This window comes from Acromyrmex echinatior, chromosome 11, assembly GCF_024713525.1.
Source record: "Acromyrmex echinatior isolate Ae372 chromosome 11, ASM2471352v2, whole genome shotgun sequence".
Taxonomy (NCBI): Eukaryota; Metazoa; Arthropoda; class Insecta; order Hymenoptera; family Formicidae; genus Acromyrmex; species Acromyrmex echinatior.
The window spans coordinates 9,590,400-9,614,883 of NC_141862.1; the positions used below are offsets into that span (position 1 = coordinate 9,590,400).

The 24,484-nt window shown below is 36.8% G+C and overlaps 1 protein-coding gene across 2 annotated transcripts in view; it reads left to right on the forward strand.

Moving 5' to 3' along the window:
- The first annotated feature begins 4,851 nt into the window (after positions 1-4,851).
- Positions 4,852-24,484, forward strand: part of fuss (SKI family transcriptional corepressor fussel) — a 33,439-nt gene continuing 13,806 nt past the window's right edge. The window contains exons 1-5 of one of the 2 annotated variants that reach the window (XM_011060284.2): positions 4,852-5,403; positions 12,943-13,039; positions 13,762-14,063; positions 14,640-15,244; positions 15,874-16,196. In XM_011060284.2, the coding sequence (XP_011058586.1) occupies positions 12,944-13,039; positions 13,762-14,063; positions 14,640-15,244; positions 15,874-16,196 (1,326 nt within the window). In that variant the 5' untranslated portion in view covers positions 4,852-5,403; position 12,943. The remainder of the gene's footprint in view (positions 5,404-12,942; positions 13,040-13,761; positions 14,064-14,639; positions 15,245-15,873; positions 16,197-24,484) is intronic. The other variant, XM_087411087.1, reaches the window with a different exon arrangement.

Consider the following 24,484-nt stretch of genomic DNA (forward strand, 5'->3'; position numbering starts at 1 on the left):
TATAATTGCAATTTAAATTGTTTCGCGGAGATGAGAGGGTTTCAAGAATTACTCAGTCAAGATGTTTTGGTCTTCGTATGTGACTGTTTTCCGTCCATTTTGCGCTGGAAAATCGTGGAAGTGGGATCCGCGTTTCGTTTCTCGGCTCGATTGCCGAAGGAAAAAATAATCGGGAACCGATTTTCCGCAGAAAAGTGCTGACCACGAAGGAACCTATCGCCGATTGCTTCAGGGATTGTTTCAGATTGCTATTCGAGTGGCAAACACGTTCAGTACGAAATAACGGCAGTGGAACACGGTTGGGGCGGATTCGTTGGCAGAGGAATACAGAATGGAGGGAGGGGGATGCGCGCGAGGGGGTTGTAATCTGTATTATCCTTCGACTATTAGTGTCGAGAGGATCGAGGGTGCACGGATTACAGTTATTACAACAGATACGAGGAATAACATTATGCGTGACGCTTCCTGTGTATCTTCGACCAGCAGCAATCTCCCCTTTAAACGAACTTTAATCTAGTCGAAGGTAGTGGAAACTCTTCAACAATTATGCCATTACGCGAAGATCGCGTTCAATTGGGAAAAATGTTGGAAGAATCAAGAATGTTGAGTCGCAAGTGTAATATAAATAAACAGATTATTATAACTAAAGTAAATGAAAGAAAATCTTCAAATTTTATTCAATTATAATATAATAATTGGAAGATTTCAATAAGATTTTAATAAACTAAGAAATTATTACTGCATAAATTAAAAAATTCACTCACGCACTTATTTAAAAAAATAAAACGTGTTGTAGTAAAATATATTGTGTTCTTTTATAAATATCTCAGCAATCTTATAGTAAATTAATATCTTTTTTCTTATATCTTTCAGTAAATTAAGAAATTATTATTGTACAAATTAGAAGACCATTTATGTATTTATTATAAAAATGAAATATATTTTAGTAAAATATGTAGACAATTCGATCTTTAATATTAAACGTGAATAAAAGTTTTCGAATTGTATATTTAAAACATTACTGTACATATATAAGAAATTATTTTAATGTAAATTTTTAGTACACACTATGAATTAATTAATATATGATTAATATATAAAAAAATCGATATCGCTTAAATTAAGTAGACAAAAGTGTTTATCGATGCTTCCCTAAAAAGTGACCATCGCGCCGGCGGTAACGATACCTCGCAAGGGTGTGACATTTGATGCGCAGGGCCACCCTTCCTTTCGGTGACGGACAACACAACTGTCGGCCTATTAAACTAATTGACTGCGCAGTATGCCGACGGCCGCAGCATCGCGTTCGGGAATCGCGTTGCCTTACGGACGTATCGTTCCCTCTTTCTTCCACCCTCGTTGTATGTCGCAAACGGAAACCTCGGCGCGTCGATTACGACCCTCGCGCAAAATTTCGCACGCATCGTCGCCTCCGAACGGGCCGATGTTGCGCCCAGAGACCAAAGCTCGTTATGCAAATAACAAACATGGTCCCGCATATACGCTGCCAAGTGTAACATCGTATTGCTAATGTTGGATAATGATTCGGTCCAGCGAAGTTTTTGGCTTTAGATTAAATTATAAAAGATTGTAATAATGACCAAGAAGAATTAAAATCAAGGGTAGTTACATGGATATGCATTTAATCGTAAATATATTTTATTCTATGTAAATTACATTTACTATGGAAAGTATTAGAAAAATATCATATCGGAAATTTGACACTAAAGAAGTACCGAATAGTCACTCATTATTGATCGTTTATTTTTTATAGATTAACATTATATTTCTTGTATAAAAAAGGTATATAAAAAGTATTCTATAATTTTTTTCACTTTCAAATAATTATGTCCTTATACTGATAAATTATTTGATTACTGTTTTTATTTTGATAATAATTTATTTGCTTTATTCTTTTAGCGAGTAAGAAACGTCGGTACTTTTAGTATTAAAAGAGATTTAAAACAGTAAAGATTTATAGTAGCAAAATACACGGTGAAACGAAATTTATTTCATATTTATCAAGAATTTCATATCTCTCTTTATAGAGATACAGTAACTATGAGATACCATCTGAAAGGCACCGGAACAATTGATGTCGCTTTGAACACATGTCGATCACCGATCTTGCAAATGCCGTGATTGTCGAGAGAAGCTTCAGTGGTAGGTACTTAGTCTCAATTATTGCGACCCACGTGGGAGTCATTCCTCCCCTCGCTTTCGGATTTGATCAGTATTGAACTTACCAACGCAACCCCAGAAAGCAAAAGAGAAGGAGAGAGAATGAGAGAGAGAGAGAGAGAGAGAGTCGATTCTCGTGCAAATCGACCGCGTGCGGTCGAACTGGTCGGCGAAGGTAGCTTTAATACCCGACACGCGCCCTCATCAAAGCGATTTCCAGCATTGGCAGTCCATTGAGATTCGCGCGCTTAACCACTTCATCTTCTCTTTTAGTCTTCGGCGCGATGGTTGGAACGGAGCGGAACGGAGCGGAGCGGAGCTGAGCTCGTCACCGTGGTATCACGCAGCTCGTTACTTCGATCGTTCCGACGCGTCGTTATTCCACGGCGGCCAGTCGCCAGTAATAAAGCCCGTTTAATTTTATCACCACGGAAATCGAACGTGCCCGCTATGGGTAATTGGCCGCTAACAAGGAAACATTTGGTTCCCTCGTTCAGTTTTCACGAGTACACGTTACGTAATGGCTCAAGCAAATAATACGCGTAAATTTCTTTCTAAATATCGTTTGAATGAAAATTTGATAATTATTATGAATATCTGTTAAAGTTATAACTAAATGTTTCCACTGAGAGTCAGTTCCCTCATATTTAAATATAACATTTAATACTAAATTTTGTGTCTAATAATGTAATATTACATAGATTAGAGAGAATTATAAAGCAGCAGTTTAATTATAATATAATCTCCCAATTTAATAGAGATTAAATCAAAATATGTTATGCATACATGTTATTATGCATAGTAATACATATATGTAATGTTTTAAAAATTATGAAATATTAATTTCGCAATTACCTGTTTCTAGTTGCGATTTGGATTACGTCGTTGGAGAACCCTCAACCAGCGTTTCAATTTTACTTAAAAAGCGTCGCTTAATTTCGAATTAAACGAATTTAATCCTCTATCTATCAGCGTCATCGGACGGTATGTTAGCGGCGATGTCAACAATCACGGTGGGCATTAATAAAATAATGCTGTCACGGATTTCCCGTACTCGACTGCACAGAGGGTGCGAAAGGTAGGAGGAGACCATAGTAGATTCAAGGGGGGTGACAATGAAACTCCGATCGGACCTTATGTTCGCGTATTGTGACTTTTCGTCGAGACGAGAGAGAGAGAGAGAGAGAGAGAGAGGGGGGGGGCACTGGTAGTCCGACATAATTGGCAGGGGTCCCCGACGTAATATTTATTACGGATCCAAGGGGGCGGCAAAAAGAAAGATTGTAATGGCCAACTGGGGTATAAACTGTACCAGCCTCTTTGCGGTTCGTTAAACGAAACCTTCATCGAAGGGTGCCGAAGAAAACATGCACGAATCGATCTTGATCTCTCTTCGACAAAATCTAGAAGAGTTCCAGTCATAGAAATTAATTTCAATTGAAAAAAAAAAATATATATATATATACGTTATTACTTTTAACTGAGAATTTACAAGTTTATAGGAATTAATTTTTTGTTTTTTAATACCTTGAAAAAAATAATTCTTATATTATCTCAAAGTGAGCTCGAGATTGTGAGTGCATCCCTTTCCGGGAATGTAATATCGTTTGTTTGTCACTGTTGCTAGAACAAGTTAGTCTCCATTCGGTCAAAAGCATCTCGGCAGATCGCTCCTATCCCCCTTGCAGATCCGTGTTAAGCGGATTTAATTTGCGTCACGAACGAACAGAAACGCTCGCGCGCGCCCTTTAATCGTCTTGAATATCGCCGTTGACGTAGGCGCACTTCTTAGCGACGTTGAAGAAGGTCCTACCACTGTGTGCACGCGGAAGAGACGTCTTTAAAGTTGTTTTCCTCAAAAACTATCCCTTTGAATTTCTCCAGAATATCTTATATATAACGCGGTCCAATGGCACAGATTTAGAAATTTGTAGACAACTCCTACAACAATGTATTAAGTCAAAAAATTTTTTACGAGACAAAATTCTGTTGAAATTAATTAAAGAACAGCACTTCTTATACTTTATGTTTTTGAAAGCTGATTTAGAAAATTTTTTTAAGGATTTCATATTTATAACTAAGAAAATATTAACGCAGGAAATTTTTCTAAAAACATTGAGAAAGAATAATATTTCTTTGATAAATACTGCAATAATTAAAATCAACAATTCTACAATTTTCTTCTATAAATAATAAATGTACATATAAATGATTAAAAAAAAAAATTTATTAATATCATGATTTTGAAACAACAGCAAAATCTTGATTTGGACTTGCTAGAGCTGTGTACGAATGTAAAAGTCTATGTAAATGCAAGTGCGCTCGCACGCGCACATACTGTCATCCTTTCTCCTTCCCTTTCCCTATTTCTCTTTTCCTCTTTCCCCCATCCCCCCCCCTCTCTCTCTCTCTCTTTCATCCCCGTTGTATGTGCTCGCGCGCACGCGAGTCGGGTGCGGGTATAATAATAACGTTCGGTAAATACGTGTAAGTACGTGTTTGTAGTTACCCCTGAGGTGAGCCACCCCCGGAGAGGCAAGAGAGCCAGGAGGCCCCGCCTTCGTCGGCATGGGGTTGGTTGTCACGGGGGTGGGACACTCGGGGGCGGTTCTTTGCTACCCGAGTCCCGATTTAGCGCTCTCGTTCACCGCGGGGTGCCGGCCGGAGAGAAAGAGGGTAACGCGAAAGAGGCGCGCGAAGTACGGACTGATACGCACCCCGTGCGCGGAGGACAATCGAGCTCGTTCGCGAGTAAACTACCCTCGAATACACGTTCCACAGTCGGCCGCGACAGTACGAGACAAGTATAACCCCGTCAAGGTATAATCGTCATTATTAGGGTAGTTCGAACGTAGCTAAAGGAAAAAACTGCAGAAGGAACTGAAACATTCATTATTGGTGTTGAAGAAACAAGTTTTCGTGATCAAAGAAATAAACTTTTGCTGGAAGTGAAACGACGAATCGCGTAGTTATTGAAGAATCCAATTAAGAGGAGCTTTAACTGAAGAAATTAGACTTCGATGTAACAAACAGATTTTTGTTATCGATGTAGAGACAAGTGTCATTAAGGAATTATATTTGAAGAGAAGACTCTTCGTTGTAACTGATTTTATAGAAGAATATCGACTACTTGAATCAACAGCTGGTGATCGTGACTTAAATTGTGAAATAGACGTCACTTTCCAACGTTAGGCGCATTTGACGACTGAACTGCACCTTCAGGTACGAATCGACTTGCATGCTATCGAAATTCTTGAATGTATATCTTTTATACGTTAGAGACTTTTTACTTCTTTGATTCTTTTTATTGTTAGATACATTTTATATAATATCCTCTTACATAAACTCCTTCTTTTCCTTTTGCTTTTTAAACTTTATAGATATATGTTTATTTCACTTTAAACGCAGGAAAGCTTAAGAGAAACAGGCATGATATACGTCATACTTGTTCAATTAAGATTTTAATTGCTATCCTTAAAGCTGTACGCCGTGTTGAGAATGCAAGAATAATTCTAACGACTTTCACTGAACTCGGAGAATCAGTGTCGTAAAGAGGTCTCTCCCTTCCGGACCGGATTGCTAAATAAATTGATAGTCGATTCGCGCGGGTCCTAAGCAAACTGGTCCCGCGGGGATACACAGGGTCGTTGCGCTATAGGGGTGCTGTGCGAACAAACACCATAAACTGTTTGTGTTTGGGATTAGCCGCTGGTTTGTCTCCTACGAGAAATGTCCGAGGTGACAACCTGTGCGCAAATAGGCACTCTGAATAGAAACCTAGAAGAATAAAGTGGTCAGATCAGATGGACACGTATTAGATGGGTCGTACCTTTAAACCGTTGGATTACTTATAGTTCAATCGTTTTGTCATCAAAGACATTTATAAAGCATTCACTAACAAAGAACCTAAAAGTAATAGAAGTAATAGAAAAGTAAGAATATATAGCTTAAATTGGATTAAAGAGTAATTGACATAATAAACAATAAACCTACAAAAATCTTCCATTTAAGCTGAAATAAAAAGATTACGCGGTCCCAGGTGCGTTATCTCAAGAAGTTTCTGAAAGTTTCCGAATGTATTAGGAAAGACGTGTCTCGTCTAATTTTTCGGTTGGCTACGCGCGCGCGATTTATAACATCGCTGGACACGATTAAAGTCTTTGGAAAGCTGAAGGATAATGTCTTTAAGCTTTAAGTGACCCGATGGTGAATTAACTAACTTTTTCGTAGATGTTCAAGAGATATGCTATACGCGCGTCCTATTAACAATTAAATTTTTTTATTGTTCCCTCTTTATATGTAATTTCTTTACTTCTTTGAAAGAAACAAAAACATTAACATTGAAATTTTATTATCTTATAAATATGTAATATGTATTATAATTATGCGTATATATATGTATATAAATAACAAAAATTATTCTACATTATAAATTTATTTTTACTTTTATTTAATATTCTATTATTATTATTAAAAAATATATTGTCTCCAGTTTAGGAAATCTTTGATAAAATATTATTTTCGTTCGAGCTGAATGAATAACATCCCAACATTCCTCTTAGTCCGCTAATTCCACTTTTTCATATTTTCTCGTAATCGTTTAAACGGCAGACTTGTAAAGTTACATGTAAAGCGCGATGAATCATATCGGCTTAACATTTGTGTAATTTTTGAATCATGAAATATAAATGCGGCCCCCGGGAATAACTGAACGTGACTCGGCGCACAAACCGGTATTGTAAAAACACGCACCGGGTATGGAAGGTAAAAGATCCGTTCTCCCTGGATGGAGCTAAGTACTTATGACGATCAGAGAGAGAGTGCATTCCGGTTATTAAAATTATTATCCGAGAGTGGCACTTAATCTCCTGATCCTCTTGACGGACTCCGATTGCCCGCGGCATTGTGTTTGCCTCTGATGCCACTCTAGATGATAACATTTTAACGCGTATACAGATACAAAGGCTGAAGGATTAGCGTATTATTGACAAGGCCGATACATTTCGCCGCGAGAAGCATTAAGAATTAACTATATAAATTAATATATGAAAGTGGATTCAAATAGAACTACTAACGTTGTCATTTAAAATCATCTTTTGTAACATTGTATGAGTATTGTAAATATCAAAGAATTTAATGATAAAATATAATAATAATAATGCAATTCAATGGTAATTATTATCTATTTTGATAGACAAAGATTTTTTTGCTTCTCTGATATTATATTGTAAATATTAAAGGATTTATTGATAAAATATTACTGCGAAACAATGAAATGATAATTATAATCTATTTTGATAATAGACAAAGATATTTCCTCAAGTTTGAATTACTAAGAGCTTCGAGAGAGCTCGGCAAGATTTTCGTGTGAACTAATCGAGAGTCAGAATTAAACCCGACGGCCAGAACGACGGATTAATTGCGAGCGTCAAGCGCAATCACTGGTGACTGAGCGACACGATGACGTCGATGTATTAATAGCGATTTACACCACGCGTTTGCGCTTCGTTATCCGGCAAAATTACGCACTCGCTGTGCCTATTTACATCTCTGCTGTGCTTCGACAGGAACGAAGAGACGAAGCCGCTCATAAATTATGCGAAGAATCCGAAAGGCGCGTACAATTACCGAGAGAAGGAGAGAGGGAGACAGAAGTATTGTGTTCTCAACGCAAGATGGAGAAGTAGAGTCGAAAGAAGACGATTCTAGAGGTTGAAGGAAAGAAAGAGAGAGAGAGAGAGAGAGATATATAGCAGGAGAGACAGTGTCTGGTGAGGGACAGGAGATAGTCATGATGGAAGGACGGAGATTTAACAATGTTACAATAAACGAACGACCGAGCGAGCGAGTTCCCGTCGCCTCCCCGGCCGCGCCGCGTCGGCGGAGTCCTGGGATCGCAGATTGAATTGTAAAATAACCGAGAGGGGAACAATGCGTCCCGGTACAACATTGTGTTTGCATTTAAATAATCCGCGAGCCCGCGGGTACGTAATCCGGAGAGCGCCGTCGTGACTTCTTCGTTCCCGTTCATCTATATCTAGCGCTTACAATCTCCGATCTCGTCTCTAAGTCTTTGCAGTGACATTTCTGAACGATCGCATCTCGATAATTACGACATCGAGATTATACGAGTATCGTGACAATTAATTTAATTATTAAAGTTAATTAGATTAGTTGAACTACAGCTGGATCACAGCTGAGATTAATCGAAGAACTACAGTAAAATTTCTGAGTATCTGGATAACGACACCGAAATCATGTTTTTTGACAGAACTTAATTATTAATTAAGAACTTAATTATTTAATTAAATTACATTTGAAATTAAAATGCGGTTGAGGCGACATTTAACTGTCATTAATATCAAGATCTGGATGTCTATTTTATTATATTTATCTTTTTGTCTGTACAGAAAATCTATTATACTTACAAAATTAAAAACTTTTTATTGAAAAAATAGAATGTTTTATTAATGCAAGCTAAAGGAGGAATTATTAAACATAACGCTATATATGAGTAATTACCATAAATTAGAAAATGGGCTGTTCTCTAAACGTCTCTTCTAGTTTGGATAAATTTTAAATAGCTTTGACTAAGTCAACTAGCGAGTATCTCGCGATCGTTGCGATGACCAGCCGATCGACGGTTCGTTCGGCCTGCACTATAATTGTAAGTAGCGAGTAATTAATGCGGTCGATTCGAGTCCGATCCATCCGACCGCTAACCAACGGAATCCGCGAGGCTCGCCGAAGCGCGGGCGGCAAAGGGAACGAGGGATGGAAACGGGGAAACTCGCGACTATCGGGGGGGTTGTTCCGGGTCGGATACCGACATTGTTTCACGGTGGATGAGAATTTAATTTGCACGGTACGAAGAGAGGAAACGGTGGAGGAGAACGAGGAGAAGGTGGAGGAGAAGTAGGAGGATGAGAGAGTAAGAGAGACACAGGAGCGAAAGAGTGAGAGACAGTGAAAGAGGGGGAGAGGGGGAGAGGAGAGGGAGGACACTCGGATGGGTGCTGCCTTGTTTAAGCGTGGGTGGGGGTGTCAAATTGAATTACCCTCTCGTACCACGGCTCCCCGGGGACATTTGCCGGGGCGCTGGCGCTCTCGCGCTGCCTCCAGTTGTCGTGGGTTGCATCGGTATCTGTGTTCGTGCGCATGTAGCGATATACATATATATATATACGTACACGCGCTACCTCCTCCGCGGAGGCGTTTTCAATTAAAATCAACACCGGGGGTTGGCCCCGACCCCGTACCCCATTCGCTCCTCTCCTCGTCGACATGGACCGTTTTGATCTCTCCTCCTAATCGGCGTACCTGTTCCGCGATGCATCCCTCAACCCCCGTACTACCTTCCCGACTCTTTCGCCCAACTCTTTCTCCACGACGAGTCTCGTTGCCTTATGTGCACTGCGTTATTAACTTAATTATATATAACTGCATTACCGCATAACGTATAACCGCATGATAACGGCCCGAATTTTGTATTACGTTATTTGGTAGAAATATACCGGGACCATATGGTGATTTATTTATCATGCATCCATATTCACTTCTATTGTCTTGATTTTTTCATGAAAAATCCTCTTGTGCTGGAAATTATTTTTGTAATAATTTAGAACATGTGTCATTCAACTTGCACACGTTATCCAAATATTTTTACGTCATAAGTTTTTTTCAAAGGATTTATTCAAAAGCGTTTAATTAATAAATATATAAAATAAATGACTTTTATATATCATATACTTATATCTATGTTCATATCTATTTCTATCTGCATCAGCTTTATGTATATTGTAACACGGAAAGTATAATTTTTTTTTAATCTAAAATTTTGCTGAATATTAATAATATTTAAAAATAATTTTATTGGAAACTTTTTAAATTATTAAATTATCCAATTATATAAAACATCGTTCATTATTTTTTATAACATAATTATGTTAATAGTCTAACAAAATTACACACACACACACACACACACACACACACACACACACATATACACACAGATCTGTATAGAAAAATTTTATGCTTCTTTATTTATCCGAGGATCAAAATTTGCTGTCATTTAAAAAATGAAAAATTTTTTGTCTCTTTCATTATCTTTCTCTATTAAAAATTTATTCTTTCAAAAACACTCCGGAAATCTTTGTCGCATGTTAAACTAACGGCGGGGAAATCTCCAGTCACTTATTACTGGCACTTGAAATTTTTCAGCCTCTTCTTTGCCGTCCCCCGTTAAGAGGATAAAGAACTCGATTCGTAGAGCCGACTCTCATTTTCGCCTTTAGCATCCATTTTTTTTCTTCCTTATCCGACGGTCCTTGCAAAGGAAGTCTTCTCGGTGAAATCCAGCGAATCGTTCTCTTTGAGGAAGGCTGCTCGCTGATGCTCTTCTCTTCGCAAATTCTCCGCAATTCTTTATTGCTTTGACTCGTGGAAAAATTACAAAAACATGTCGATTGACAGTTTGCCAAGCTATTTCCTCATGAATCTCTGATTTACTTATCGTGAATATGGCATTCATCATTGATTAAAAAGATTACACGTTTTTCTAAATTGTAGGATATAAAAACATTACGCAAATTCTTTTACAAATTTTTATTTAACAATACATAAAAATATAATTTTCCGCATTAAAAATAATCATTGAATTTTATATATATATTACATTACGCGATGTAACTTCGATGCAATTTCAGTTAAATGTATATTCGATTAATGCTTAAGACTTTTGTTCTTAAAATTAAATCTTTGTAATTAAAAAGATAAATTGTCTTGATACTTTGACTTATTTTTTCAAAGAATTGAATCAAGAGATCAATAGGGACATCATTGTCCTTGGCGCGATTAACGAATCAACCAATTACCGATTACGGAAAGAAGCCGGAAAGAAGGTTAAGCGAGAGAGAAACTGGATTTAATCATCCTTAATTCTGTTCCGTAAATTTTCGAGAAACAGAAAGAGAAAAAGAGAGTGAGAGAAGAAGAGAGAATACGGCGACCAGCGCTTTGACCGCGCGAGTTTAATTTCAGCGGGTCTTTGGATTTGCTTAATCAACGCCTGATAATTAAGGAGGGCCCTTCGAGCGACAACGACGACGACGACGACGACAACGATGACGATGGTGACAAGAACAACTTAATCACACCTTTTAATCGGCACGCGTGTTTTCTGAATCTGCGGATAAATGCGATCACGCTGCCGATTAACTCGTCTTCGATGTAAGGTCCACAGAACGGATCAAATCAAATATATAATTGAAGATAATAAAGAATGAAACGTTTGAAAAAAAACATAAAATGTATTACTGAAATAACTGACTGCAGATTTATTAGTTAAGTCTTCAATAGACAAAATATGCTAATAATTTATCTACATTTTTTTAACTTAAGATTACAGATGAGTTGAAAAAGATAGACAAATTTATTATTATTAACATATTTCATCAATTGGAAATTTTTTACTAATAATAAATCTAACAGTCAGTGTGCCATTTCAATTATATAATATATTTTATGTTCCTTCTCATCGCATTTTTTAAATTATTTTTACATAAAAGCTGGATCATATTCTGTATAAAATAAGCGGAAAGGTGATTTTGTGAAGTTATAGTCCTAGTTTGCAAACGTCGCTTATAATCCAACCTTCAGTTTTCATATCTGCTTTTATGAAATTATTATCGGAAAGCTTCAACCTCCATCCTTTTGTAAGAAAAAAAAGGATCGAATATAAATGGCGGTTTGAGAGCAGCGCGCGTTGCCGCTTACGTTATGAAAAGTCGCGTTACAGTTTGCGATTTAATTGGCCGGCGATCGCGTGGCAGTCGATCGGACAGAGCAAAAACGAGGAGGGCCCGATTTAATTGAGCTGAATGCACCGCCGGACGCGGCGGCACATCCAGAGGGAGAAAGAGCGCTGATCGATAAAGTGTAATAAATATAATTACAACGAGGGTGGAGGAGGCGGAAGAGCGGAGGAGGATGTTTTTTTATTCCCCTTGCGCAAGTGGAAAACGCGGAATTTATTATCGGACACAAGCGCACGAGCGCGACCGTAAAACATCAGAGATTATAATCAATCTCGTCGATGATGATAAAAACCGCGCTGAGAGGCAAATTATTGTCGCGTCGCATCACCGATGCATTTTCCATTAGGTCGAATAGGCCCGGATAACCCAATATAGTCGGCGCAAAATTACACGCAATTCTCAAAACAATGTTAAAACAATCACATTTTTTCAAGCAATTATAGAAACGTCAATGGAAACCAGTTGTAAATGAAGCAGAAGAAGCATAGGAATTATAAACGTGCAAGGTGCATACCTATTTGGATGATATTACTCGTCAGAAACTGAAATAGCTTTCCGTTCGCAAATTTTAATTAAGTAGATATCATATTTTTGCAAATACATTATTATACATTTTGATTAAAATGATTTTTGGATGTACGCTTAATATAATTTATATTAGCGTTTATAGTATATTTTTATTATTATTTATAATTAGTATATCCGTATTGCATTGCCAATATGAGTATTTCTAATCCCTATCTACAAACGTTGTTTATAGTCTAACTTTTTCATAATCTGCTTTTATGAAATTATTATCAAAAAGCTTCAACTTTCACTTCTATAAAACAAATAACAAATTTGCATTTCCTAATATCATCTGAGTGTTAAGATAATTTCAAATAAGGTTACATTGAATATTTATCTTTTCTGACGCTCAATCCAATAATAATTTCTCTTCCAGAATGGATGGGCCGGCGGTGCTGTCGATGCCGCCGCTGACTTCTTCACAAAAATCGGCACAATCGCCGCAACCGCAATCGCATCCGAAACAAAATCAGGTAACACAGAGACACGAGAATGCAAGTCTTGAAATTAATGGATTAAAATTCCATAAAATGATATAAATCTAGACCAATATAGAATGACTGCTCGTGCACGAGGAAGGAGTAAAAGAAAATTTAAAAGAAATATTTTTATATTATTAATTTATAAATAAAATAATAATTCTAATTTAGATATTTTTAATATTATTTATTATTTTATAATATATAATTCGTTACTCTCTTAACATATAATTCTATATGCATATCATATTAATTTATCAATTTATTATTATTAATTTTAATAATAACAAATATTAATTATTTATTCTCTTAACTATTGTATTTATATGTTCGAGTTTAATTAACAATTATTTATAACTCTCTAATGAATTTTTATATATTAGGTGTTGGAATTAATTCGTAGCGTTTTACAAGTGATGGGAAGTACTTTCATTAATGTATTTTTTAATGCTCATGTGAAATAAATAACATTCTTTCATTAAAAAACGCTACGAATTAATTCCAACACCTAATACTTTTGACTGATAAAAATCTAATATTACGTTAATAAAGCATCGAGTTGACTGTAATTATTAGAATAATTTCATGAATCGCTAGTGTCACGGCAGTCAGATAAAACGGTAAACAGATAAAAGATCAAAGTGCAGCGAGGGAATGAAACTGACCCGCGATGCGCCCGAATCTGAGGGCATCCTAGTACGTTTAAATACCGATAGGAGTTGCAGGTGGGTACCGTGTCGCTTTACGGGATCCACATCGTGTCGCTGGTAATCGAGGGACAGGAACGACTGTGCCTAGCACAGATCAGCAACACCCTGTTGAAGCAGTTCAGCTACAACGAGATTCACAATCGTCGGGTTGCGTTGGGCATCACCTGCGTGCAGTGCACGCCAGTTCAGCTGGAGATACTTCGTCGTGCCGGGGCGATGCCGGTGTCCTCGCGTAGATGCGGCATGATTACTCGCAGGGAAGCGGAACGTCTCTGCAAGTCCTTCCTTGGCGACAACGCACCACCCAGGTTGGTACAAGACAATCTGCGATTCCCGTGAAATTGCAAAATTTTCGCAAAAGACCATACTATCTTCTATCAAGAGAAAGAATATTGCCGAGCAACTCTCATTTTAATTTACAAAAATATGCACTGAGAAAAATGTCTGATTGAAAATGGACGAATCAGAATTCTAATTATATCAATCAGAATTCCGGTTTTCACAACTAAAAAATTCTAGTAGAGTCAATAAGAAAATTTTGATTCGTCTATTTTTTTAATCAAAATTTCAATTAATCCAATTAAAGATTAATTTCTTTGTGTGAGGTTCTGACAATTTCATTTATATAATTTTATGACAATTTTATTTATATAACAAGAATTATTTCAATTTGAATATTTAAACAAAAAAGAATCAAATGTTATTCTTTCTAAAAATCTGAACTGAAATTGGAAAACCCATGCGGATGAAAAATGAAAGTTCCATATTTGTTGACGAAGAGTTAAGTTTCAAATTAAAGATCATTGATTCTTCTTGTAGATTGAAGTTTTTACTTCGCTTTTCGATAATTGTAAAAATATTCGCATGTACGATACACTTTGCAGATTACCTGAAGACTTCGCCTTCTCCGTACATCACGAGTGCGCCTGGGGTTGCCGCGGGGCATTTCTGCCCGCTCGTTACAACAGCTCGCGTGCAAAATGTATCAAATGCGCGTACTGCGGCCTGTTCTTCTCGCCTAATAAGTTCATCTTTCACTCGCACCGTATGGGCCCGACGGACAAGTACGTGCAGCCGGACGCGGCGAATTTCAACTCGTGGCGTCGGCACATGAAGCTGTCCGGTACTCAGCCGGATGAAATCGTGCATGCCTGGGAGGACGTTAAGGCGATGTTTAATGGCGGCACTAGGAAACGCTTATTAGGCAATTCGAACGGCTCCCGAGAATCGCCGAGTCCAGCGAAGCAGCCCAGATCGTCGCCGACAGGTGCCGCGCAGATTTCCACCCTGGTGCCGACACCGGCGCATCCCCGCGTACCACCATTCCCGGAACTACCTCTGTCGCTGTCCCGCACTCTCGTCATGGACTACGTATGGCATCAACAGCAGGCGGCGGCGGTCGCCGCGGCCAAGACACCCGGTCCATTCGCATTTCCGCCCTACACCCTGCACCCTTGGTTGGCCAAGCGGAGTCCCGTTCTGTTCCCCGGTAAGATGAGATTTATAAATAAAAAACAATTTCGAAATAATTGAAGAGTAACGTAGAAACTTGAATCTACTTTTAAAAAATTTGTCAAATTTAGAGTTAGAGTTTAGAGTTTAGAATATCTAAGTCCAGTATTCATAGTAGGTTCTTATTTTAAGACCGTTTTAAGTAATGTCTTAAGATGCTAATACGGTCCTCTGATTGGCTTGTGACTGTGCTTAAGATAGCCTTAAATATAAAAATCGGCTATGAATACCGACCTAAGTAATCTTTATCAGTAAAAAATCCATATTTTTCTACCTTAGATTATTGTCCCATTAATTAATTTAAGCATTTATAATACTTACATATTACATTCTTTACAATGATACTCAAATATTTATTCATTAAAACGATCAAGTAGTTATTTATTAAATTTACAGAAAAATTACCATCAGACGTAAAATTATTAATTACATTTTCCATGCTTTACGTTTAGATAAAGCTATTAATAAAACTGAAAACTATTATCATAAAAAACTAATCATAAAATACCTGTTCCTTATTTACGATCATTATTTTTGTACAATCAAACCCGAGTGAGGATCGATTCGACCTCAATTAGGCAGCAATCGCATGTTGACGGTTTCCAGGACCGCTGCCGCCACCCATAAGTGGTTCCAGCCCCACGGAACCGTTGATTCCGACTGTCAATCCACCATTGCATCAATCCGCGTTCCGTCCGGTGATTCGTGGGCCACCCATAGTCGAATCAGCGATCCCAGAGCGACCAACGGACGCTAGTCAAAAGGAGGACAACTCCGACGACGAGGTCGACATCGAGACAACGGAGGATGACCTTGTGACGCCACTCAACGCGAGTCTTCAGAATCTTCACTCGGCCTCGAATTCCGCTATGAGCAGCCACAGCGGACGAAGTACATCGCCGCAGTGCTGGAGTCCTCCTCGAGAAACGGTGAGTTTCAGCTTAAGAAGCTTATCGGGAGATTTATTGAGAAGTTTGAGATCGTCGACAGATTTATAGAAAGACAAAGACTCTTTCCAAACAGTACAACAGGTCACGAGAATTCTATACTTAATAAAATCCTAACTACAAATAATTTTATCAAAACAAAAGTGAAAAAGAAGGGTATACATTGTCTCCTTTTATGTATATTATCTCATTCTAACTTATACCACAGTATAAGTAAGAATAGTAGGTTTACTCTGTGTCGGTCATTGATGTGACTGCTGAACGACCGCTATGTTGTCAGTTGTGCGTGAACAGCGTGAGCACCTATAAGAGCAAAGTTGCTCAATTTCCTTAGACTGTAGTATTTAAAGAGGAAATTGATTGATGTGCCATGTTGTTAGTTGTGCAGAACGGTCACGCACAATAGCCTCATTTTTGGCTGAGTAAACCTACTGTTTTTATCTATACTGCTTATCTGTATTCATTTTAACTTACTGAAGTTAACAAAAACAATGGACTAATAAAAAATTTATCATCTTGTGGCTAGACTTTGTTATAAGGTCTCTAATCACGATAACATTCAAATGATGTTAAAAGAAAACATGACTAATCGAAAAATGATTTTTCACCCTTAATACACACGATTGAATCATTCGTGTTTTTTTCTTTTCTTTGAAATACTAGAAAGAACGTCAAATAATTCACTGAAAAAATGTATCAAATTTTAATAAATATTAGTTTGAATAAACTAACGAAATATTTACTAAATATAAACATATATTTATTTGGCAAGAACTAATTAATTTGATTTTACTGATATTACAGTAAATATTTATTTACAGCTGTAAATAAATATTTATTAAAATCGAATAAATTTTTTTCAGTGCAGTTATAACATTTATATATATTTTTTCTAATACACAACCTTACAGATACTTCCTAAATATATTAAAGTATACGTATAAATCATTTTTGTATGCTTTTATAAAAGTGATAAAAATTAATCTACGAACACATGAACAATTCATCGTATAGAGAAAAAGATCAAAAAATCATCAAATATATTAAGGGTTAATAATCATTTTGAAGCCTCTTTAACGTTACTTTGATATCATCGTCATGAATATTTTAATTTTGCTTAGGATTATATAGATATAGTAAAAATATAATAAAAGATTACTCAAACAAACCGGAGAGAAGTTCCTCGTATTCTACTTGTACAATGATCACGAAGAAGAGCGCGATGCACTTCTGGTCACGATTGCCTCTCGAGGAAGCCGGTGCACCATCATCGTCGCGTGCATCGGTCGCGTGCACGGCGCGACACGCTAGCGTTACAACGGCGTGATTGTGTTTGTCGCGCGCGATTATGTCCTCGTATGACAACGGGGAGGATTCGCTACGGACATGTTTCCAGTGGTGGCGGTATCGCCGCTTATCGTCGAGTGTTTGCGATCGGCAGACTGATAATGGTCGCGCCGCTACCAGTGATCGCACGTGCGTTTCGACCGACCAGCACGTGGCCGTTTACCGTAACGCTATTATTTTTTAAACAACCATCTTTGAGTCCGCACCGCACAATAATCCACTTTAAATTGATTAACAATATTAGATGAAATAGACCGAGAAATGTTATTTAAATATAAATAAGAGAGAAGAATGCTATATTTTAGGTCAAAACGGGTCTTATTGTACATACAAATGCACTTGTCGGTTCTATGAACTGCGTACCGATTCAAATTGATTATATGCATTCAGAAAAATACTAATCCGATTCTATACTACACTACACTTCAATATATACATTATAAAGTTGTAAGCATATTTTTATCAAGAAAATATAAGACTATATATAAGTTCAATGTTCGCAATGATAAGTATTTTTTAACGACTTTTTTATTGATGATGAATTTTTCAATTACATGCTGCACGTTGTGAAAAATTATTTATAACAAACGTTTTTCATAAGTTTACGTAATTTTAAATTACATCGTCCTATTTCTCGAATCTTAATCTTCAAAAAAAGTCATTTGATTATGGAAATTTTAAGCAAAGGTACATTCACTTAAACTGGACAAACACACGAATATAACAGATAAAGAAATTTTAGAACGAATATTAATTATATTATCTATCTTAATTGATCACTATTATTCGAAAAAAAAAATGTATACTAATCAATAGTGCTTTCGGAAATAAAAATCAGAACATTTTTATTTAAAAAGATATAAAAATATTTAGTGCATATTGATCGGAAAATATCTAGAAAACATAAAATTGAGAAATCTTATAGAAAAGAAAAACAAGAAGTCTTATAGGAAATCTTATAGAAACAAGTCTAAATTAAACAGTCTAAATTAATTTTCTAGGAAATATTAAATTTGACACGTTTGAAAATATGTAATATATTTAAAGGCAAAAATTGTCTATTCATTTGTGCAAATAACTTACATAAATAATGATAAGTAAATTTTGTTCTATCTTGAGAGGATTCACATTATCGTTAGTAGTAGCTGCGTAGCATAATCGTCGATTCCTATCCCGAAAAGCAATTTATTACGACATGACTCTTATTCACTCGCTGGTAAGTGAATAAAGGCACACGTCTACGCGGTTTAATAACGGAGTATGTTTGCATTGTAAGGAAAGTAGCTCCGCACCCCCGCTTGATGCGTGACCATGCGACATCCCCCCCTGTAAACGACCAGCGAAATATTTTCCCGCAATATGACACCTAACAGCAAACAAATTGCCACCGCAAAGTTAATCGAATTAACATCGTATCCGACGCTCGCTTTAATCGAGTCCTCCCCTCGAAAAATCGCTTGTCACACGAAATGAAGTATTTAGGCCATAGGTGTCTAGGAAGTTGATTCCTTGCGTTTCGTTTTGAGGGTTCTGGAATTGGTTTCTTCCTAGAATGGAACTTAAACAATAAAATGCGAGTTAATAATAAGTAATGCTTTACTTGTCTCGTGCAAAGATAGTTTGATAACTGTATTTAAAAAATAATCTTTATAAATAATTATTTAAAACACAAACTGGTTGCTAAAATGTTAAAACTTTTTGCAAAATTATTATCAACATTCAGACGTCCTTCATAATTATTTTGATAATCCAATAAAATTATTTTCTCAGTATCTATAGCTAAATTTTTATAGATACTTTAGCAAAACCGCCCAAGGAATGCACAGATCAAAAGAAAATAAAAATAATCTTATATTGTCATCAAAATAATAATTTTTGACGTCAAAATTTGATCGTTTATTAAATACGTAAAATGAAAAATAAAAATAAAATAAAAATAAAATCAGTTTGATTTTTTGTTGATTTTTCTGTATTCTTTAGATGTTCTTTCCATGCAGTAAAGTACCAGAAAGTCACCGTGTGTGTAAAGATTAAATATAAAGTGCAACGATCCAATAATTAACTAACAGAACCTTATTCTCCGCATGAATTTGAAACAAGTGTTTACATGTGAGATTTTATTGTCACATAACGTATTAAATAGTCGTGTTAGAGCGGTATCTTCTAATTAAATTTTTCCAAGGGAAAATATCGGTATATCATGCTTATCGAGGAGTTTAATATCAAAGCAAACTTTGCAGTACGCCTGATCTGTCACATCGGACAACCGTCCGGTCTAAATAAGCTGCCTTCGCGTGACGACCGCAGATTCACTTCCTTAATCCTTCTTTGATGTCGCGGCATCATCATTACCGCGTTGGCAATGTTCATTGAAAACCCATGACGTCTGTGTGTGCGCGCATATATCGGAAGCGTTCATTAATCGTGTCGCACGTCGGTTTCGTTAAGGGCATTCGAACTGCGCGCCGTTCCACACGTTTGTTCGTCGAGAGGGAGAGGGAAGGGGGTGGGGGTGGGGTGGGGAGAGGGGGGGTATTTACCGACACAATAATTATCGCTTTATTGATGATGACGAGGGGTCACCCACCATCGTCGCCACATGAGCAGTCAGACCACAGAGCAAATTCTAGGGACGGAGTCGAGTAGTATTACGTTTGCTGCTACGATGTAAATGGTCGGGGCGGGCACGTCGCTACAATCATTCTGCCAGGCACCCAATTGCTGCCGCCGCCGCCGGCTCGTTACCAGCTAAATTGCCGCGGAATAATTAACCCAAGCACCGTCGAAAATTCCACCGACGACCTCGATGTTAATTGCCGCGTCGCTGCTTTGCCCCGGCTATAAATATGCGCGTAATGATTATACGCGTAATATTACATCGAAAGGAAAATGGAAATTATGTGCAAATAATTGGTAGTCACGAATTAATTCCTTTGTAATAGAGACGTTAATTTAAGCTGCTCGAAATTCCTCGTTATTTGCTAATAATCCCTATGTTAATGCTCTCTCCACAGTCCGAGTCCAATGAGTTAATGGAGAATTTATAATATAAGGATTCTTTCCTATTTGAAGTTGTTTCCTTTGATTTTAAGTTACTTTAACGTAAAAAAAAAAAAAAAAAATCAAAAAAATTATACAAATCTGAATGTTAACTCTTAAACGGGAATACTTTGGTATTATATTATAACATATTTAACCCAATTTGATTACTTATAACTTTCATAAAAATGTACATTGTAAACAATTCTTTTAATAGGAACCAAATATTAAAAAACCAACGGTGTCAAGCAAATGCATGTATTTTTAATACAAAGTTATAAGCAATGAAAAAAGCATTGAAAAAGCATCGCAAAAAGTAAGCGTAAGTAAGGGTATGTCATATCGAAAATTTGATGGTTAAAAGCTAGAAAAATTAGAATTCTTTTAATAATAGGAAGAGTAACTATAAAATTATTATATATAAAGGCACTAAGAAAAACTAAAAAACAATCTTCCGGATCATTTCTTTTTTGTTTCATCGGAAACAAAAAAGTTTGTTTGTTCCCTTTGTGCACAAACCCTTCAATTAAAAACCCCCTCGCACTTTTCACTTGAAATTGTTAGAATTAAAGGGTTAATGCCGGACTACTCTCGAGCGGGATAACCGATTAACGTATCTCCCATCCGTCTAAAAAAATATAACTAGCGAAGTGGCCCTAGTGTAGTTTATCGGCACTCGAAGACGTTAATCGGCCGCTGTGCACGTTCAAGAGAGAGACCGAGACGAGACCAACGAAAGGGTCGTTCTCCCTTGAACGAGTGGTTGCTGGGAGGAATAGAGCAGAGCCCGCGGGAGAAAAGAGACAGGGAGAGAAAGAGCAGAAGAGATGACGGGGATGGACCGGGATAAGCCGTCAGGATTGCCAGACAGCTTTTCAATTCCCCTTGTCAGTGAACGTGTCGAGTGGGACGTATTTTGTCCGGAATCTCTCTTTCTCTCTTCCTCTCTCTCTCTCTCTCTCTCTCTCTCATCTTCTCTACACTCTCTCTCTCTCTCTTACCATGGCTGAGAAGTGTGTACATACACGAGAGATATTTGTCACAAAGGTGCAGGCAACTCTCTCTCCCTCTCTCTCTCTCTCTCTCTCTCTCTCTCTGTACATCAGATAGGAAGTGGAAACCTAGTTACTGCAACACGGGCCACGATGGAAGGACCCAGAGTACCAGAGTACAAGTGTATCGCGGTAACTGAGTAATCCCCGAACGTTATTTGCAGTTATTTTTCGCTTCGCTGGCTAGACTGTGTGTGCGTGTATGTGTGTGTGTGTGTGTGTGTGTGTGTGTGTGTGTGTGTGTGTGTGTGTGTGTGTGTGTGTGAGAGAGAGAGAGAGAGAAAAAGATACAGGGAGAACGATATTTTCATTTTCGCAACATCTGTGAATCTGTCATCTGGTATGTGTGCGAGTTTCGCAAAGCTGTCCCTTCTTCTTTCAGAACTGTAAATTCAGAGAACCTTGTTGCCGAGATACAATGAGATATTCGACATATCGTTAATTATAAAAATACCGACTTCAAAGCTTCAGTACTCGAAACCATCTTGATATTATGTTTCGAATTTTTGTACAATAGTGTGCATTTATTGTAGAGTCTACAGTAAATTTTAAATTGATGTCTTAATGGAAAATTTATCCGTTAAAATCGTAACGTTAAAAAAAACCTTTAAACTTCAATCATTCAGTTAACTCTCTATAAGATAAATCCAGTTAAATATATTGATCGTTATACACTGAACTTAGTTTTTATTAAATCAAGATTGAAATTAATTAAAGATAAAGCGTCGTTTTGTATTTCTAAAATTGAATTCGAATAAAAAACCGTTCGATATTTTTTTAATAACTGTGTAGATATATTTACTTTTAAAACGATATTTTTTTTTAGTCAATGGTTGATATGTAGACACTTTGTATATCCATGTTCATTACAGTGCAGCGGGAATCTTCTTTGCTGTAATTTTAACCGCAGTCCCATTTTAGAGACAAGAGTAAATCGTCGCCGATCAATTAAGATGTTTTGCTCGATCGTGATTACTGAAAGTCCAAATCGCGCCGTGAATTCCCTTCGGTTGAGCTTTCCGGGTTTCGAAAGCAACGAAGATGGGACCTCGCGAAATCTCCTCCGACGTCCATTTAAATGCAATTAAGCAACGTCACGTAGAAGCGTAACGGGGGTTGGAAACGTTTAAATCAAACTACGGCTGGTTTAGTTAGTTTCGACCGCAACTTTTAATTGCGCCTCGACTGTCTGGAGAGCCATTAAATTTCGAAAGAGATACGTTATTTCTTTCCTCATTTTTCTTTCCGCATTTTTATGCGCAACTATCTTTCCTGAAAGAATTGCGAATATAATAAAATCCTCAATCGCTAAAATCTTTTTTAAAAACTTAGTTCACAGGCAAAATATTTTAATCACGGACTAAATAAATTTCAAGAATTCGAAAAAAATATAATATATAAAATTTTTTTACTTATTAAATCTCTCTTCTACATACAATAATATATTATATTTCTTTAATTTTATTTTAATTATTCATGTACTAAATAATTTTAGTCACACTCTTTTTTTTTAATTTTTATGTCTAGCTGTTTCCACGAATACAGATTAACTTCTATTTAATTTACTGTTTATCTTTTTTTTTATAATTCTTAGAAAAAGATGAAGAATAAGTTGAATTAAAATTAATCTTGGTTAAAGTTAATTACATTAATGATAAATCTGTATTGATGAAAACAGGCATAAAAGATTATGTTCATTCATCAGTTGTTGTACGTTACATTAGAAATTTTTATAACGGTGACCTAATTTACGTCGCAACTGACATTTAGGCTTTTATTGTCTGCATTAATTAAAGAGCTGGCATTTTTAAGAGCCAGTGAGCACAGCTAAAGTTACTCCCGCTGCATGGAAATGCCAAGTTTTGACCTTATATATTCTCGGCCCTCTGGGACACTCTGTGATTAAATCGACTGCCGTATATACACATTATGATATGTATCTGCGTCTATCTTCGAAACAACTTAACCTGATAACATTTCGTTCGACAGAATTATTTTGTCGCTTAAATATACTCCTAATTCATTAATACCATTAATTTTAACAGATTAATTTTTACAGATTCCTAAGGATGGTATTCATAGTCGATTCTTATTTTAAGACCGTCTTAATGTCTTAAGATGCTAACGTAGCTCTCGATCTTGATTCGTGACATCTTAAAATTATATTTAAGGCGGTCTTAAATATAAGATCCGATTATAAATACTATCCTAAATCTCAATTTATAATTGATATTCTATCTCCACACATTTTAAACAATTTAAAATAAATATAATAGACAACAGGAATTTTTTTTATTAAACAATAATTGAAACATCAAAATACTTTGAATTGTCGCGCAATTGAAAGTCAAATATCAAAATTTGTCGACGTAGACGTAAACATACCATGACGTCGTCTCATTCTTCCCTTCGTTTAAGTCCGACCCCAGCTACCTTTTATTCAATTCTATTTGCACCGGGATGTCGCCACGTCGCGCCGGTGAGAAATACAGCATCACGGCCGAAATGGAGGTTTGCTCCATGGAAGTCGAGGGCGGCGACTGTTGATTTAATTATAATCATTAGTCCAGACCAGCTCCGCCCCAGGACCCTCAAATCCAATACAACTCCCGCCGTCTGCTATCATCCCCCGCATTCCGTAGCCGCTGTTTCTCTCGCCTCTCTTCCGCCTGAATTTTCATACCGCTCTAACTTTTGAGATCAACTTTGCTTAACTTGCCATTAAGACGGTTGGCGACAATAACATGCATTCGTAAAAAAAAATTCGTTTTATACGTAAAAATAATCTAAAATATAATCCAAAGTACTTATTCTTATTTTTTATAATTTTTA